At 42.5% G+C, this 19,588-nt stretch overlaps 1 protein-coding gene across 2 annotated transcripts in view; it reads left to right on the top strand.

The window, feature by feature from the left end:
- The window catches only part of TRIM37 (tripartite motif containing 37), a 177,555-nt gene that overhangs the window by 57,265 nt on the left and 100,702 nt on the right, over nucleotides 1-19,588 (top strand). For both annotated transcript variants that reach the window (XM_062216752.1, XM_062216753.1), the window contains exons 10-13: nucleotides 526-576; nucleotides 4,318-4,399; nucleotides 8,055-8,131; nucleotides 19,356-19,535. In XM_062216752.1, coding sequence (XP_062072736.1) covers nucleotides 526-576; nucleotides 4,318-4,399; nucleotides 8,055-8,131; nucleotides 19,356-19,535 — 390 coding nt within the window. The remainder of the gene's footprint in view (nucleotides 1-525; nucleotides 577-4,317; nucleotides 4,400-8,054; nucleotides 8,132-19,355; nucleotides 19,536-19,588) is intronic.

Below are 19,588 nucleotides of genomic sequence, written 5' to 3'. Positions count from 1 at the left end.
TCTGCTTTCCCAGGCCATGGCAGAATGCTGGACGAGAAGTTGGGGCAGCTGGGATGCGAACCAGCGCCCATATGGGATGCCGGCACTGCAGGTGGCCACTTTACCCACTATGCCCAGTGCTGTCCCCTCTTACATAGTCTTTAAAAAGTGTTTTATAAAGTATTTGTTATATCTTCAACTTAATTATAAACTTTTGATATATGAATTCATTTGACTTCCTGCTATGTTTAGTCAGAAGAATGTCAGTATTTCTCAGATGTGTGTTTAATTATGTTTTCTTTTCTTTTCTTTTTTTTTTTATATACAGAAGATCAATTTAGTATATATTAAGTAAAGATTTCAATAGTTTGCACCCACACAGAAACACAAAGTGAAACATACTGTTTGAGTATTTAAATCACAATGTATAGCACATTAAGTTAATCATGTTTTCAAGATATTGTTAAGGAACTTTTTTTTTTTAAACTAACTGAAATTTTAAATTTAAATAAGTTAAATGTATTTTCCCTTTTTGCTTCTTTTTAGTGAATTAGTGCCATCTTATGATTCTGCAACTTTTGTTTTAGAGAATTTCAGGTAAGAGCTTTTGGCAACTTGATTTTGTGTTTATGTTTACGCATAATGAGGAGTCAGGGAAAGTCTTATTTCTTGGTAGGACAAAGGTCTACTGCAATGTATCACTTAGTTTAGTACTCTGAGAAGAATGAAGTTTCCTGTTAGCAGCACAGAGGCTATGTTTCTAAATCTTGTAGGTTCAGTATCCCCGCCATAGTGCTGGCCCCCTGAATATACTTTTATGTGCGATATTTAGCAAAGGTATGGAATTATCCATTTGTCAAGTTATGTTGGTGTCAAAAGGTTTCTGTGTTGGAGCACTGTGTATTTTATTTCTTTTTTTAAGATTTATTATTCATTTTTTAATTTTTATTTAATAAATATAAATTTCCAAAGTACTGCTTTTGGATTACAGTGGCTCCCCCCCCCCCATAACTTCCCTCCCACCCGCACCCCTCCCATCTCCCGCTCCCTCTCCCATCCCATCCACATCAAGATTCATTTTCAATTATCTTTATATACAGAAGATCAATTTAATATATACTAAGTAAAGTTTTCAACAGTTTGTACCCACACAGAAACACAAAGTATAAAGTACTGTGTGAGTACTAGTTATACCATTAATTCACATAGTACAGCACATTAAGGACAGAGATCCTACATGGGGAGTAAGTGCACAGTGACTCCTGTTGTTGACTTAACAAATTGACACTCTTGTTTATGGCGTCAGTAATCACCCTAGGCTCTTGTCATGAGTTGCCAAGGCTATGGAAGCCTTTTGAGTTTGCCAACTCTGATCTTATTTAGACAAGGTCATAGTCAAAGTGGAAGTTCTCTCCTTCCTTCAGAGAAAGGTACCTCCTTCTTTGATGGTCCGTTCTTTCCACTGGGATCTCACTCGCAGAGATCTTTCACTTAGGTCATTTTTTTGCCAGAGTGTCTTGGCTTTCCATGCCTAAAATACTCTAATAGGCTCTTCAGCCAGATCTGAATGCCTTAAGGGCTGATTCTGAGGCCAGAGTGTTGTTTAGGACATCTGCCATTTTATTTTTTTTAAAAGATTTATTACTTGAAAGTCAGAGTTACACAGTGAGAGAAGGAGAGTCAGAGAGAGAGAGAGAGAGAGAGGTCTTACATCCGCTGGTTCACTCCCCATTTGGCCGCAACGACTGGAGTTGTGCCAATCCGAAGCCAGGAGCTTCTTCCTGGTCTCCCGTGCAGGGGCAGGGGCCCAAGGACTTGGGCCATCTTCTACTGCTATTCTAGGCCATAGCAGAGAGCTGGATTGGAAGTGGAGCAGCCAGGATTCTAACCGGCGCCCATATGGGATGCTGGCGCGAAGGCAGTGGCTTTTCCTGTTACGCCACAGCGCCGGCCCCAGATTTATTATTTATTTTCAGAGAATTTCAGAGAGTGTGAGAGAGAGCTCCCATCTACTAATTTCATTCCCCAGATGACCATGATGGCTGCAGTGACCAGGATTGGGCTAGGCCAAAGCCTGGAGCCAGGAACTTCATCTGGGTCTCCACGTAGGTGGCAAGGGCCCAAATATTTGGGCCATTCTCCACTGCTCTCCCAGGCCATTAGCATGAAGCTGCATTGGAAGTAGAGCAGCTTGGACCCAAATGGGTGCCCACATGGGATGCCAGCATCATAGGCTGTGGCTTTACCTTCTTCTCCACAACACTGGCCCCATTTTGTATTTTCAAATTAGAGATGCTCAGACTGTATTGTATCTTCAGGACTGATTGCTCCTCTAGTCTGGGAAAAGTAACTTTAAAATTTTTTTTTCAAGATTTATTTATTTATTTGAAAGAGTTGCAGAAAGGAGAGACAGAGTGTAATCTTCTATAGCGCCCAGGGCTGGAGCCAGGAGTCTCCTCTGGGTCTCCTACATGGCATGTGGAGTCCCAAAGACTCGAGCCATCTTCCGCTGCTTTTCCCAGGCCATTAGCCGGGAGCTGGATTGGAAATGGAGCAGCTGGGAATTAGCTGGCACCCATGTGGGATGCCGGCACTGCAGGCAGTGGCCTAACCCATTATGCCATAGTGCTGGCCCTATTTTTTTTTTTTTTAAGAGATTTATTTATTTATGTGAAAGGCTATGCAAGCAAGAAAGCAAGAGATTGTCCATCTGCTAATTCACTTCCCAAATCACAGCAAAAGCCAGGTCTGGGCCAGGCAGATGCCAGAGCCAGGAACTCCATTCAGGTCTCTTTTGAGGCTCAAATATTTGGGTCATCCCAGGCACATTACCAGGAAGCTGGATTTAAAGCTTCTGATGTCAGTATCACAACTGGCAGCTTAACCTGCTAGGCCACAATGCCAGCTCCCAAAAGTAACCATTTTAAAGAACAATATCCACTTAATTTTGCTGACATGAGGACTGGGAATATAGGGTCGATAAGCCCCTGTCCACCCATCCTAGGAAATAAAAGTGGTGAGGAAGAGTCCTTTGGGATCCGTTTTTCTCAGCTCAAAGTGAGGAATTAGAGATAAGATGTCATTACTGTCAAAAATTTGTATACTTTGTAAGATGCATGTCAACCTGTTTAGCTTTTACTGCTATTTCTCTAATTAGAAACAAACATATTAAAACAAAAGGTCTTAAGGAACTTATCTTCAAGGACAGGATGGAAGTAGGAACTAAGAATAACAAGGTCTCTAGGAGATAAACTCAAGAAGGTAATAGACAGCCAAATAAGGCCATAATGTGAGAGTTTATACCCTTTTACATTTTTTATTTTAAAAATTGATTGATTTATTTGACAAGCAAAGTGTCAGAGAGGGAGAGACAGAGCAAAGTCTTCATGTCACTGGTTCACTTCCCAAATGCCTGCAACAGCCAGGGCCGTGTTAGACCCAAGCCAGGAGCCAGGAACTCCATCCAGGTTTGCTAGGTGAGTGACGGGAACCCAAGTACATAGGCGCATTAGTGAGAAGCTGGCTTAAATACCCAAGACTTGAATCCTTACTGTGATATGGGATAAGGGTGTCCTAAGTGTCCTATTGCACCACAATGACTGACCCTCTTGTGGGATAATTTTGTGGCTAAAACATAGCCTCTGTGAGATTTTCCTCCATATATTAAGACTTAGAACATGTTCTCTTTGTCTCTTTGTTGAAAAAGGGATAATTATACTAAAGAGTGAGGAAAAACACATTCTGATTTTTTAAAAATGATTTATTTATTTATTTGAGAGGCAGAGTTACAGAGAAGGAGGTCTTCCATCCGCTGGTTCACTCCCCAAATGGCTGCAATGGGCAGAGCTGGGCCAGTCTGAGGCCAGGAGCTTCTTCCGGATCTCCCATGTGGGTTCAGGGGCCCAAGCACTTGGGCCATCTTTTGTTGCTTTCCTAGGCCATTAGCAAGGAGCTGATCAGAAGTAAAGCAGCTGGGACTTGAACTGGCACCTGTATGGGATGCTGGCACCACAGGTGGAGGCTTAACAATTCCAGCCCCTGTTGTGACACAAAAGCCTCCTCGTCGAAGCAGTAATTAAATTCAGGATACTGAGTAATACTTGTTTTTAATAAATTGAAATGTATACAAGATATTATTGAATTCAGTATCATTAAATTTTATTTAAGAATACAAGTGTTTCTAAACTTATGCAGTGAAATTTTATTTGGTCATCTTCTGTTACTTTCAAGTATATGACAGGATTTCAAATATATATCATAAAGAAGTTGGGTTTTGGTTTTGCTGGTTGCCATTTTTGAACAGTCTTAACCTTGAAATTTGGTTTTATTTCTCTTTAGCACTTTACGCCAGAGAGCAGATCCTGTTTACAGTCCACCTCTTCAAGTTTCAGGACTTTGCTGGAGGTTAAAAGTTTACCCAGTACGTCTTTTGTATTTCTGATAACTTTTGAAACCAGAGTGTTTCTTTTCAGGATTCTATAAAATACTAGCACACTTTTTAGTAGAGTAAAGAAATTAAGGTAATGACAATTTTGTTTCTTTATGGGGTATGTTATAAAATATATGAAAAAGTTGGCTGGTGTCGCTGCTTACTAGGCTAATCCTCCGCCTGCGGTGCTGGCACCCCAGGTTCTAGTCCCAGTTGGGGTGCTGGATTCTGTCCCGTTTGCTCCTCTTACAGTCCAGCTCTCTGCTGTGGCCCGGGAAGGCAGTGGGGGATGGCCCAAGTACTTGGGCCCTGCACCTGCATGGGAGACCAGGAGGAAGCACCTGGCTCCTGGCTTTGGATCGGCACAGCGCGCCGGCCTTAGCGGCCATTTTGGGGGGGTGAACCAACGGAAGGAAGACCTTTCTCTCTGTCTTTCTCTCTCACTGTCTAACTCTGCCTGTCAAAAAATAAAATAAAATAAAATAAAATATATGAGATAATTATGAACCTTTACATAGTGTTTTTTCTTTTGCTGTATTGTTAAATTTATTTTTGGTTCATAGGTTCTTTTAGAAGAAATGTTTAAAATTCTTTTAAAACTCACTTTAAAAATATAGCTACTGTTGCATACTCACATGCATGTTAATGTGATCCTTAACCTTTGTGTTTTAAATTGGCTGATGGTGAGTCTAAGGCTATCCTTTTGGCTAGAATATAAATTGTAGTGTATGCTTTTATCCCATATTGCCTAGTTGCAGCTCTTTTTCTGATGTTAGCAACTATCATTGCTCATTCCCTATGTCTGTTGAGTCATCAGAAGTTGCAAAATACTCCCCAAATGTCCTCATTTTACTTTTTTTTTTTTTTCATTTATTGTAATACCATCTCAGGGATGCTTTCCTTCTTATATTTTATTACCCAATATAATAATTCAGAAAAGCAGGATTTTTTCCTCCTTCATTTACCAATTTTTCTTCTTGTCACACTTTTTTTTTTTTTTTTTCAAGATTTTATTTTACTTTAGAGGTAGAGTTACACAGAGATAGAGGTCTTCCATCTTTTGATTCACTCCCTAAATGGCTACAACTGCCAGAGTGTAGCCTATCTGAAGCCAGGAGCTTTTTCCGCATCTCCCACCTGGATACAGAGGCCCAAGAACTTGGGCCATCATCTGCTGCTTTCCCAGGCCAATAGCAGAGAGCCGGGTCAGAAGAGGAGTAGCTGGGACTTAAACCGGCTTATGGGATGCCTGCACTGCAGAGGCTTATCCTACTAACCAGTGCAGCCAGGATTAGAACCAGCGCCCATATGGAATGCTGATGCTTCAGGACAGGGCTTTAACTCGCTGTGCCACAGCGCCGACCCCCTCCAAATGGGGTCTTAACTATTATGACAATTGTTTGCTGTTTTGTTGCATTGTTTTTTACTATAATTATGAACTCATGGATCTGTACACATTTAATTTTTCTGTGTTAGCTTCTGAATCCTTTGTTACCCTAGTAGTTAGTGTCTTGTTCTCTTAAATGATAAGGATTATCTTACACATTTCCTACCTCAGACCCAGAATTGGCCTGGCCTTCTCTCCTTCCCTCACCACCCCTCCCCTCTCTTTTTGGCATATTGAAGCAAAGTTTAATGAAGACAAGTACACCTGATATACCTGGTGGGCATTTCAAGAGAGAACCGAGAGCCCAGTCTGCCCTCAGACTGGAGTGTTTATGAATAAGAATTTAGGCCATCCATTTCTCTCCTCCCACATCCTTTCTGGAATATTGCTGAGTAGAAGGCTTCCTGGTTATAGAATTCCTAAAATTTCCTAGCACTAATATGGACCTAATAGTTCCTTTGGTATTGGGCAGATATATTCCTTTGAGCTGTTCCCAACCATATTATTGAACAGTGATAAAACTTTTGATATGGAGATTCTGGTTTTCATCCACGTTTCTTCCCTCTGATAACCATACAAAAGATCCACCCAACAAGGTTGTTGAATAAGAAAAAGACTTTTGATTTGTAAATGTTAGTCTGCTCCCAAAGCTTGCTTCTCTTTCTTCCCTCACCCATCCACACAAGAGTTCCCATTTCCTTGGCCCCTCTTACACACACAGGCTAATATCTACCTACCTACCTTAACATTCCCCCTCCGGAGAAGTAACCCATCATCTTATGAGAGTGGCATGGATGAAGGCCCATCTTCTGTATTTTCTTCATGGAATATAGGCATAGAGCTAGTTATGGGATTTCTTCTGTGGTGTTTGAGGGTGGCCTTGGAAAGGATTGTCTTGTGAGGTGCAAAGGGCTGATCACATTGTCCAATAGGATAGAATAGAAGCCCTGCCTCACAGCCTTCTGGAGCCAGATGGCTTTTTAAAAATTTTTATTTATTTATTTTTTTAAGATTTATCTATTTACCTGAAAGGCAGAGAGAAGGAGAGAGGTCTTCCATCTGCTGGTTCACTTTACAGATGGCCGCAACAGCCAGAGCTGCACCGATCCAAATCCAGGAGCCAGGAGCCTCTTCTAAGTCTCCCACGCCTGTGCAGGAGCCCAAGGACTTGGGCCATCTTCTACTGCTTTCCCAGGCCATAGCAGAGAAGTGAATCGGAAGTGGAGCAGCTGGGACTTGAACCACTGCCCATATGGGATGCTGGCACTGCAGGTGGCAGCTTTACCTGCTATGCCACAGCGCCAGCCCCAGTTATTGTTTCTAGGCCCCTTTAGTTTTAACATAACTGTCTGTAGGTGGAGTGGTTTGTAATCATTTTTTCAGTTATTTTTTACGAAAGTTGAGTTTTTATAGATCCTCCTGACTCCACACTTGCCTAGCTTCCCTTACTGTCAACATCCTATCCCAGAGTGGTACAAAGATAAAATAACTTTATGGGCCCAGTGTTGTGGTACAGCAGGTTAAGCCACCACCTGCAATGTCCACGTCCCAAATAGGTGCCTGTTCAAGTCCCTGCTGTTCCACTTTCTGTCCAACTCCCTGCTAATGCACCTGGGAAAACAGCAGAAGATGTTTGGGCCCTTTGTCACCCACATGGGAGACCAGGATTGGGTTCCATGCTCCTGGCCTTGGCTTTGCCCAACCCTAGCCATTACTGCCATTTGGGGAATGGACCAGAGGATGGAAGATCTGTGTGTGTGTGTGTGTGCGCGCACACGCACACGCATGCGCACGCATGTCCATCCTTCTCTTTCTATAAGTCTTTCAAACAAATTAAAATAAAAATGGTAAAATAACTTCAGTTAATGCGTGGCAGAGGCCCAAATACTTGGGCCGTTCTTCCTCTGCCTTCTGAAGCACATTAGTAGGAAGCTATATTGCAAGTGGAGTACCTGAGACTCAAACTGTCACTCTGAAATGGGATGCTAGAGTCTCAAGCAATGGCTAAACCCACTGCTCCACTATGCTGGCCCCAAAACTCCTCTAACTCTTTTCATTGTTGTTATTTTCCTTATTTGTATTCCTTAATAAGCAACAGTTTAAAATTATTGTGAACTTAAATCTATCGGTCTTTTTATTATTTCTTTTCTAGTTTTTAAGTTTAGAATACTCCCCAATGCAAATATAAAATGTTAATCTTTGTTTCATTATGCTTCATTTTTTACATTTAAATAAGTTTTATTTGCATTATTTTTTTAGGATGGAAATGGAGTTGTACGTGGTTACTATTTATCTGTGTTTCTGGAACTCTCAGCTGGATTGCCTGAAACTTCTAAGTAAGTAATATAATTAAACAACAAGCTTAAGATGCATTTACATACATTTCACCCAGAAATTTTTATTGACGAATTTGTTAATTATTATATTTTATGTCTATTAAGATGTATACTGGTATGGGATTCTTGACATAATATATGATGGTGTAGACTGGCAGTTCTTAAAACTGGTCTCAGGGACCCATTATGTTCTTAAAATTTATTGGAAACCCGAAAGGATTTTTCTTTATATGAGCTAAATCTGTTATTTTCTGAATTAGAAATAAATTAGTTCCCCTCAAAAATCAGCCTGTTGCATGTTAATATTTTTTGAAAAGTAACTGCTTTTTTAAAATTAAATATTTCTTGAGAGAACTTGTATTGGTTTCCATTTTTTGAGATCTGTATTGTTTGCCTCAAAAGAAAAATTATTGGAGTCTCACATTTTTTATATTTATATTTAATTTCTTTTTTTAAAGAATTATTTTATTTATTTGAAAGACAGAGTAACAGAGAGAGAGAGAGAGCTTCCATTCTGCTTCTTCACTCCCTAAATGATTCTCAGCCAGAGCTGAGAGAGATAGAGCGTGAGCTTCCATTCTGCTGGTTCACTCCCCAAATGACCATAATGGCCAGAGCTGACCTGATCCGAAGTAGGAGCCAGGAGCTTCTGGGTCTCCCATGTGGGTAGAGGGGCCCAAGGACTTGGGCCATCTTCCACTGCTTTCCCAGGCACATTAGCAGGGACCTGGATAGGAAGTAGAGCAGCCGGGACTTAAATCGGTACCCATATGGGATGCCGGCGCTACAGACTGGGGCTCCAACCTGCTGCACCACAGTGCCGTACCCTATATTTAATTTCTTGTAATAAGTTGCTTTGACTGAAATATATATTAAAAGTCTGGCTTCATACATTTTGAATATCATGTAGTTTGGAAAAGTTTTTTTTTTTTTCCAAGATTTATTTATTTATTTGAAAGTTAGGCTTATACAGAGAAAGAAGGATAGGTAGAGAGAGAGGGAGAGAGGAAAGTAGAAGGGGTCTTCCATCTGCTTGTTCACTCCCTAATTGGCCGCAAGACTGGAACTGCGCCAATCCGAAGCCAGGAGCCAGGAGGTTTTTCCATGTCTCCCACATGAGTGCAGGGACCCAAGGACTTGGGCTATCCTCCACTGCTTTCCCAGGCCATAGCAGGGATTGGATTAGAAGTAGAGTAGCCAGGACTCAAACTGGTGCCCATATGGGATGCTGGCACTGCAGGAGGAAACTTTACCTGTTACACCACAATGTCGGCCCCTGGAAAAGATTTTTTATGCAAAAATAGTTTCACACAATGTGTGTTTTCTTTGATGTTATATCAAAATTAAAAATGTGATAGTTTACTTTTTTTTTTTTTAAGATTTATTTATTTATTTGAAAGGCAGAGTTACAGAGAGGCAGAAGCAGAGAGAGGGAGAGAAAGGTCTTCCGTCTGTTGGTTCACTCCCCAGATGACCGCAACAGCCGGAAATGTGCTGATCCGAAGCCAGAGCCAGGAGCTTTTTCCAGGTCTCCCACATGGGTGCAGGGGCCCCAGGACCTGAGCCATCTTCTGCTTTCCAAAGCCCTAGCAGAGAGCTGGATGGGAAGTGGAGCATCCGGCACTCCAACCAGCGCCCATATGGGATGCGGGTGCTGCAGACTGGGGCTTTAACCCATTGTGCCACAGTGCTGTCCCTGTGATAGTTTTTATTTATTTATTTATTTATTTGAAAGAGATAGAGGGAGAGATGTAGAGAGAGGGACATCTTCCATTTGCTGGTTTACTTCCAAAATGACTACAATGGCCAGGGCTGGCCAGGCTGAAGCCTGGAGCCAGGTGTTTCATCTGGGTCTTCAATGTGAGTACATGGGTCCTTGGACTTGGATAAGCTTCTGCTGCTGTCCCATGCGCATTAGCAGAGAGCTGAATTGGAAATGGAGCAGTCAGGACTTGAACCAGCGCCCGTATGAGATGCTGATGTCACAGGTAGCGGCTTAACCCACTATACCACAAAACCATTTGCAGTGTGGAATCTGGAACCGCATCAGTTAGCTCTTTGTTGTGTTTTATAAAAGTCTGTGGTCTGGGATGGTATGTCTGCTTTCAGCTAACATGGAGTGACAGTAGTGAGATTTGCCCTTTTTCCTGCTGCAGCCCCAGAAAACAATGAAATAGCATTTTCTAAACACTGGACATGAGGCAACAAATGAAAGCATCACTTGAGTGACAAACAGACAACTTAGCTCTGTGGTCACTCCACCTTACAGCTAGGAGTTTTTCAGGCTGTGACACAGGGAGATGTAACTGAGGTATCATCTAGCAGATTCCTTGGTTGAGGAAATAGTCCTGAGAGTCCAGGAAGAAAGAGTAGCTAGAGTGCATTGAACAGAATTCCAGAGAAGACAAAACTCCACAGACAGAGAGCTTCAGAGATCTTTAACGTGTTCCCCTGAGTGTTCAGGGAATAGGTTAAGGAAACTGAGGCTGGGGAAGGAGCAATTTGAAAGGATTAGAGGGAATAACGAGTGCCTGGTGCTTGCTCGGGGCCAGGTATGTTTCCTTTAGTCACACTGGAGAAACTTACAGGTACTAAGGCATTGCGTAGAGTACTGAGGAAGTTTTTCCTCAGTAGAAAACAGCCCTGATCATAATACTACTCTGGTCCTTCCTAACAAGTATTGTTATTCCAGAGAAAGCTCAACAAAATTCGTAAGACTCTAAAGTATCCAACATCCAATAAAGTAACACCACCCCCCCCCCTTTTTTTTTTTGAAGATTTACTTATTTGTCTGAAAGGCAGAGTTACAGAGAGAGGTATGGACAGATTTTTCCATCTGCTGGTTTACCCTCTAACTTGTTACAGCGGCAGTGGGCCAGGCTAAAGCCAGGAGCCTGGAACTCCATCTGGTTCTCCTGTGTGGGTGGCAGGGGCCAAAGCACTTGGGCCATCTTTCATTGCTTTCTCTGGAGCATTAGCAGGGAGCTGGATTGGAAGTGGAGCAGCCAGGACTTGTAATGGCATTTGTATGGAATGCTAATGTTGCAGGCTGCAGCTTAACCAGCTGCCCCACAATACTGGCCCTAACAAAGTAACATCTACAGTATCTGGTGTTAAACCAAAGATTAATGGGTTTGCAAATGTGTAGGGAAAGATAACCAATAATAAGGAGGAGAATCAATCAATTAAAACTGAAGGGGAGGGGCCGGCGCTCTGGTAGTGGGTAAAGCTGCCCCCTGCAATGTCGGCATCCCATATGGGCGCCAGTTTGAGTCCCCGCTGCTCCACTTCCAGTCCAGCTCTCTGCTATAACCTGGGAAAGAAGTAGAAGATGGCCCAACTGCTTGGGCCCCTGCATCCACATAGAAGACCCAGAGGAAGCTCCTGGCTTCAGATTGGCACACCTCCGGCCATTGTGGCCAACTGGGGAGTGAACCAGCTGATGGAAGACATCTCCCTTCTCTCTCTGACTTTCAAATAAATAAATAAATCTTAAAAAAGAAAAAAAAAAAAACTGAACAGGAACCAACACAGTGTTAGAATTATGAGAGAAGGACACTTAAGACAATCTTTTTTTTTTTTTTTTAAGATTTATTTATTTATTTGAAAGAGTTACACAGAGAGAGAAGGAGAGGCAGAGAGAGAGAGAGAGAGAGAGAGAGAGAGAGAGAGGTCTCTCATCTGCTGGTTCACTCCCCAATTGGCCACAACGACCAGAGCTGCGCCAATCCAAAGCCGGAGAAATGAAAAATATAAAATATTCTAATAAAACTATGCTTGTGATGGAAATTGAACTGGATGAGATGAATGACAAATTGGATATTTCAAAAGAAAAACATGAATGAATTTGTAAGCAAAGCAGTAGAAATTATCAATAATAATACATAAAGAAAAGAATTACAAAATGGTGGAAAAGCTTCAAGTAGCTTAATATACGAGTCCAGATAATTGGGGTCTCTGAGAAGAAATATTTGAAGAAATCGTAAACTTTTCCAAATTTGATAAAAGCTTTAAGCGAACAGATCCTGGAAGTTTATTAAACTACAAGTGCATGAAACATGAGGAAAACCCCAAAGAACATTGTACTGCAATTGTTCAAAATCAGTGGTAAAGACAAAATTCTGTAAAACAGCCAGTGAAAAGAAAGATACATGAATGGAAAGCAGAAATAAGTATGAAATCAGATTTCCCATAGGAAAGAATATAGGTGAAGGAGCCAGCACTGTAGCATAGCTGGTAAAGCCACTGCTTGTAGTGCCTGCATCCCATATGGGCACCAATTCCAGACCTGGCTGTTCCACTTCTGATCCAGCTCTCTGCTGTGGCCTGGTAAGGTGGTAGAAGATGGCCTAATTAAGTCCTTGGCCCCTGCACCAACATGGGAGACCCAGAAGAAGCTCCTGGCTTTGGATCAGCCCAGCTCTGGCTGTTACAGCCATTTGGGGAGTGAACCAGTGGATGGAAGGCCTCTCTCTCTCAGTCTCTCTGCCTCTGCTTCTGTGTAACTCTGCCTTTCAAATAAATAAATAAATCTTTTTTCTTTTAATAATACAGGTGAAATGATAATAACATAAAAGAACTTCAAAGAAAAAGTTCTATGAACTTAGAATATATACTCAGCAAAAATATCTTTTAAAAAATAAAAGTGAAGTTGAGGCCTTTTTAGACATATTTTGATACCTCTAGACTACTAGAAATGTGCAAGCTTATTACTAGGGTAGCAGCGAAATAATGCCAATTGGATATCTTGATCTGAACTAAAGAAAGAAGAACAGCAAAAGTGGCAATTTTGTGGACCAAAATTAAAACATTAGTATTAAAATATCACTAAAAGGGCCGGTGCTGTGGCTCACTAGGCTAATCTTCCACCTGTGGCGCCGGCATCCTGGGTTCTAGTCCCGGTTGGGGCGCCGGATTCTGTCCCTGTTGCTCCTCTTCTAGTCCAGCTCTCTGCTGTGGCCCGGGAGTGCAATGGAGGATGGCCCAAGTGCTTGGGCCCTGCACCCGCATGGGAGACTTGGATCAGTGCAGTGCACAGGCTGCAATGCGCCGGCCATAGCAACCAATTGAGGGGTGAACCAACGGAAAAAGGAAGCCCTTTCTCTCTGTCTCTCTCTCACTGTCTAACTCTGCCTGTCCAAAAAAAAAAAAAAAAAAAAAAAAAAAAAAAAAAAAAAATCACTAGAAAAGGATTAATTTAAACAGAAATGATAAAATTGTATTTTTAGGTTAATAACACATAGAAGTAAAAGTGTGAAGATGATATAATTCAAAGGCCAAAGCTACTAAAGGCATAGATATATAACGTTAAAGATTCTGACACTATATATATGTGCAGTGGTATAATATCGATGAAAATGAGACTCTGATAAGCTCAACACACACACTATGTGGTATTAATTTTCTTGGCATGCTCTAATGAATTATCACAAACTTACGGTAATGAATTTTTGCAAACTTTGTGTATTAACACTCTAGCATTTTGGAGTTCTGCAATCCAGAAATCTAAAAACAATCCTTAAGCCCAAATTGTGCTGGTCATGCTTGCTACAGAGGCTCTAGGGGAGAATCTGCTCCTTGCTTCTTCCAACTTCTGGTGGTTGCCAGTATTCCTTGGCTTGCAGCTTGATTAGTCTTTGCCTCTGTGAATCCTTGCCTGGTGTTTTTCTGTCCCTGTCAAATCTTTTTCTGCTTTCTTCTTACAAAGGCACTTGAGATTACATTTAGTTTCCACCAGTATGGTTCCCCTTATCTCAGAATCCTGAGTTTAATCGCAGTAGCATGCTCACTTCCTTGCCATAGAAGATAACATTAATAGGTTCAGGGGTTTTGAATATGAAAATCTTGTAGAGAAAGGGGTGTCATGATTTAGCCTATCACAATTATAAGCTATAAAGCCACTTCCTTAATTACTGATAGAACACTGACAGCAACAAAGTATATACAATTAAATACTTGATTATAAAAAAGTCAGAAAAGGGGCCAGCGCTGTGGCATAGTGGGCTAAAGCCTCCACCTGTGTTGCTTGTATCCCACGTGGGCATCGGTTCTAATCATGGCTACTTCCGATCCAGCTCTCTGCTGTGGCCTAGGAAAGCAGTAGAAGATGGCCCTAGTACTTGAGCCCCTGCACCCATGTGGAAGACCCAGAAGAAACTCCTGGCTCCTGGCTTCAGATTGGCCCAGCTCCAGTTGCAACCATTTGTGGGGTGAACCAGTGGATGGAAGACCCCTCTCTCTGTCTGTAACTCTACCTCTCAAATAAATAAATAAAAATTTAAAAAAATCTTTAAAGAAGGCAGAAACAGGGAGACAGTAGCAACATTTGAAAAAATACCAAAATGTGTTATTGCAAATAGTCTGAATACTCCAATTAAAAGGCAGATTGTAGTGTATCCAGTTAAGCTGCTACTTGTGATGCCAGCATTCCATATTGGAGTGCTGGTTCAAGTTCTGGCTGTTCTGCTTCCTGTCCAGATTCCTGCTAATATGCCTGAGAAAGCAGTAGAAGGTGGCCCATGGACATGGACCTCTGACTCACATAGTAGACCTGAATGGAGTTCTAGGCTCCTGGATTTGGTCTGGCCCAGACATGGCTGTTGAGAATTTTTTTTTTTTTAAGATTTATTAATTTATTTGAAAGAGTTGCAAAGAGAGAGGAGAGGCAGAGAGAGAAAGAGAGAGAGAGTGATCTTCCATCTGCTGGTTCGCACCCCAGTTGGCTGCAACGGTCGAAGCTGAGCTCTAGGAGCTTTTTCCAGGTCTCCCACGTGGGTACAGGGGCCTAAGGACTTTGGCTATCTTCTGCTTTCCCAGGCCAAAGCAGAGAGCTGGACTGCAAATGGAGCAGCTGGGGCTTGAACTGGTGCCCATATGGGATGCCGGTACTACAAATGGTGGCTTTACCCGCTACGCTACAGCGCCGACCTGTTGGGACCTCTTTTTTTTTTTTTTAAAAAAAAAAAAAAAGATTTATTTCTTTTATTTGAAAGTCAGAGTTACGCAGAGAGAGAGAGGTCTTCCATCTGAAGGTTTACTCCCTAACTGGCCACAACGGTCGGAGCTGTGCCGATTGGAAGCCAGGAGCCAGGAGCTTCTTCCAGGTCTCCCACAGGGGTGCAGGGGCCCAAGGGCTTGGTCCATCTTCTACTGCTATCCCAGGCCATAGCAGAGAGCTGGACAGGAAGTGGAGCAGTTAGGTCTAGAACCAGCACCCATATGGGTTGCCAGGGCTTCAGGCCAGGGCGATAACCGCTTCGCCACAGCACCGACCTGTTGGGAACATTTTAACCATCAGTTGGAATATCTCTCTTTCCCTGTCATCTCTCCCTGTTGATCTTCCTTTCAAATAAATAAATAAATCTTTTTTAAAAAGATGAAGATTTATTTATTTGAAAGGCAGAGTTACAAAGGGAAGCAAAGAGATCCTTCATCTGCTGGTTTACTCCTCAGTTGGCTAAAATGGCTGGGTTTGGGTCAGGCTGAAGCCAGGAGCTTGGAACTCCATCCGGGTCTCCCACGTGGGTGGCAGGGGTCCAGGAATTCAGATCATCTGTTGATGCTTTCTCAGGCATATATGCAGGGAGCTAGATTGGAAGTGGAACAGCAGGACTGGAACCAGTACTCCTATGGGATCCTTATGTTGCAGGTGGTGACTTAACCCACTATGCCACAATGTTGGCTCAAAGTATCCTCATATTACCAAGGATAAAGTAGCTTATTTCATAGTTATGAAATGATGAGTTAATCAAGAGCACATACTTCTAAACATGTTTATACTCCTAATAAGTGGACTTTAAGATTTATGAAACAAAAACTGATAGAAAAAAAAAATTAAAAAAAAATTTAAAAAAAAAGAAAAAAAACTGATAGAATTACAAGATTTAGACAAATCTTCTCTAAATCAGTATGCCAACAAGTGGACAGAAAATCCTGAAGAATATGATTTATTGGCCCCGAGCAAGTACCAGGCACTAGGTAATACCATCAGCCAACTTGACTTGATATTTATAGAATATTCCATCCATCGGCTGGCGCCGTGGCTTAACAGGCTAATCCTCCGCCTTGCGGTGCCGGCACACCGGGTTCTAGTCCCGGTTGGGGCGCCGGATTCTATCCCGGTTGCCCCTCTTCCAGGCCAGCTCTCTGCTGTGGCCCAAGAGTGCAGTGGAGGATGGCCCAAGTGCTTGGGCCCTGCACCCGCATGGGAGACCAGGAGAAGCACCTGGCTCCTGGCTTCGGATCAGCGCGATGCGCCGGCCACAGCGGCCATTGGAGGGTGAACCAACAGCAAAAAGGAAGACCTTTCTCTCTGTCTCTCTCTCTCTCTCACTATCCACTCTGCCTGTCCAAAAAAAAAGAATATTCCATCCATCAATAGTATAATACAAACTATTCTTTAATTCACACAGAATATTTACCTGGAACGTATCTTGGGCCATAAAGCATGTCTCAATAAATTCAGAAGAATTCAGATCATTTTAAGTATGTTTTCTGACCAAAATGGAGATTTCAATTATAGATGTTTTGAAAATGCAAAATATTTGAAAGCCAAATAACATACTTTAAAATTTTTATTTATTTGAAATTTGGGGTTAGGGAAGGAGGGAAAGATTGATCTTCTGTCTGCTGGTTTGCTGCCCAAATGACCACAACAGCTAGAGATGGACAAAGCCAAAGCCAGGAGCCACTTGGGTGGTAGAAACTTGAGTACTTGAGCCATCATCTTCTCTTTTCCAAGCACGTTAGTGGGGAGCTAGATTAGAAGCAATGCAGCTGGGACTCAAACCTAAGTACTCTGATATGGGATGCAGGCATCCCAAGTGATGGCTTAGCTAAGCCACCGCACCACCAGGACCACCCCAGTGTCTTTTGATGCACAACAGTTTTATCTTTTTTGTTTTCTTCTAAGATACATTTATTTATTTGAAAGGCAGAGTTACAGAGAGAAAGAAAGAGAGAGAGAGATCAATCTTCTTCCATCCCTGGTTACTCCCCAGATCCCTGCAAGGGCTGGAGCTGGGCTGATCTGAAGCGAGGAGCTTCTTCCAGGTCTGCCACTGTGGGTGCGGGGACCCAAGCACTCAGGCCATCCTCTGCCACTTTCCTAGGCAAATCAACAGGTAGTTGGATCAGAAGTTTAACAGCCAGTACTCAAACAGGCACCCATATGGGATGCTGGCACCACAGGCAACAGCGTTACCTGCTATGCTACCATGCCGGCCCCAATACACAACACTTTACAGACTGTCTTTTTAATCTTTTTTGAGGCTTAAGCATTTTGTACAATAGAGAAGGTAGTATTTGGTGCCAGCAGTCAAGTTGTTGCTTGGGATCCCTGCATCCTAATGAGTGCCTGGGTTTAAGTCCTGTCTCTTGCTTCTGATTCTAGCTTCCTGCTAATGTGAATCCTGGGAGTCAGCAGGTGATAGCTGAAGTATGTGGGTCCCTGATACCTATATAGGAGACCTGGATTGAGTTTGCAAATCCAAGCTTCAGACTGGCCCAGCTCTGGCCATTGTGGGCATTTGGGGAATGAAACAGCAGATGGAAAAATCTGTCTTTGTCCTTCCTCGTCTCTCTGCATTTCAAATAAAGTGAAAAGTAAATGATTTTTTAACAGTATTTTGTTTATTTGAGAGGTGGAGTTACAGAGACACAGAGAAAGGTCTTCTTTTTGGTTCACTCCCCAAATGGCTACAGCAGCTGGAACTGGGCCAATTTAAGCCAGGGGCCAGGAGCTTCCTCCAGGTCTTCCAGGTGGGTGCAGGGCCCAAGCATTTGGGCCATCCTCTACTGCCTTCCCAGACTAAAAGCAGAGAGCTGGATCAGAAGAGGAACAGCTAGGACATGAACTGGTACCAATATGAAATGCCGGCGCTGCAGGTGGAGGCTTAGTCTACTACCCCACAGTGCCAGCACCAGTAAATAATTTTTGAAAATACTTTATACACTAAGATGTAAATTGGAATGTACTGACTTTCCCAAATGTACTTATTTTGTGTTAGAAAATTTATATAGCCTCAAAGTTCGGAAATCCATGGTAAGTTGCTTTATTATAATTTGATTAGAAAAACAGAGCATTTAAAAACGTGTGTTTTGGCCGGTGCCGCGGCTCACTAGGCTAATCCTCTGCCTGCGGCACCGGCACCCTGGGTTCTAGTCCCAGTCGGGGTGCCGGATTCTGTCCCGGTTGCTCCTCTTCCAGTCCAGCTCTCTGCTGTGGCGCAGGAGTGCAGTGGAGGATGGCCCAAGTGCTTGGGCCCTGCACCCGCATGGGAGACCAGGAGGAAGCACCTGGCTCCAGGCTTTGGATCAGCATGGTGCGCAGGCCGCAACGGCCATTGAGGGGTGAACCAACAGAAAATGAAGACCTTTCTTCTGTCTGTCTCTCACTATCCACTCTGCCTGTCAAAAATAAAAAAAAAAAAAATTAAAAAACAAAAAACAAAAAACGTGTGTTTTAAAGTTGTGTGGTGGTTAGCCTCAGAAGGTGTTAGAAATGACAGAATATTCATATGTGAATAAGTGTAAGTAATTAATATATGGAAAAATTTGCAGCATTGGTAAGACAGGAGTAGCTTTGAAGTACTTAAACAAAATTTATTATATTTTTCAAGGTGCTGTTTTATATCTGGCATGTAGGTAAACATTTTTTTTTTGACAGAGTTAGACAGTGAAAGAGAGAGAGAGAGAGACAGACAGACAGACAGAAAGGTCTTCCTTTTTCCATTGGTTCACCCCTCAAGTGGCCGCTACTGCCAGCGTGCTGCGGCCAGCGCCCTGCGCAAATCTGAAGCCAGGAGCCAGGTGCTTCCTCCTGGTCTCCCATGTGGGTACAGTGCCCAAGCACTTGGGTCATCCTCCACTGCACTCCCGGGCCACAACAGAGAGCTGGACTGGAAGAGGAGCAGCCGGGACAGAATCCAGCGCCCCAACTGGGACTAGAATCTGGGGTGCTGGCGCCGCAGGTGGAGGATTAGCCTAGTGAGCTGCGGCACCGGCCTAAACATTTTTATGAGGAAAATAAGATCTATTGTCAGTCTTGTTTTGCCAGTGTACAAATTACGGCTGGTTTTGTAAGTAGTGCAATCTTTTCTTAAAGAAGTGTAACTATGTGACAGTGACTTAATTCTCAGGTAATTACTCCATGGCTTAATGTTTAGATGAGCCTATTTTTCATTCTTTCTTTAACTCTATAATCATGTTCTGTTTCTCAATTTAGATATGAATATCGTGTAGAGATGGTTCACCAGTCCTGCAATGATCCTACCAAAAATATCATTCGAGAATTTGCATCTGACTTCGAAGTTGGAGAATGCTGGGGCTATAATAGATTTTTCCGTTTGGACTTACTTGCAAATGAAGGATACTTGAATCGACAGAATGATACAGTAATACTAAGGTAATAGAAAACGTGATATTGTGGCTTTTGTCATTGGGGAATAATACCTCAGA

Source organism: Lepus europaeus, chromosome 18 (genome assembly GCF_033115175.1).
Source record: "Lepus europaeus isolate LE1 chromosome 18, mLepTim1.pri, whole genome shotgun sequence".
Classification (NCBI taxonomy): Eukaryota; Metazoa; Chordata; class Mammalia; order Lagomorpha; family Leporidae; genus Lepus; species Lepus europaeus.
The sequence above is the reverse complement of the archived record's forward strand: the minus strand, read 5'-3'. Positions and strand labels throughout refer to the sequence as shown.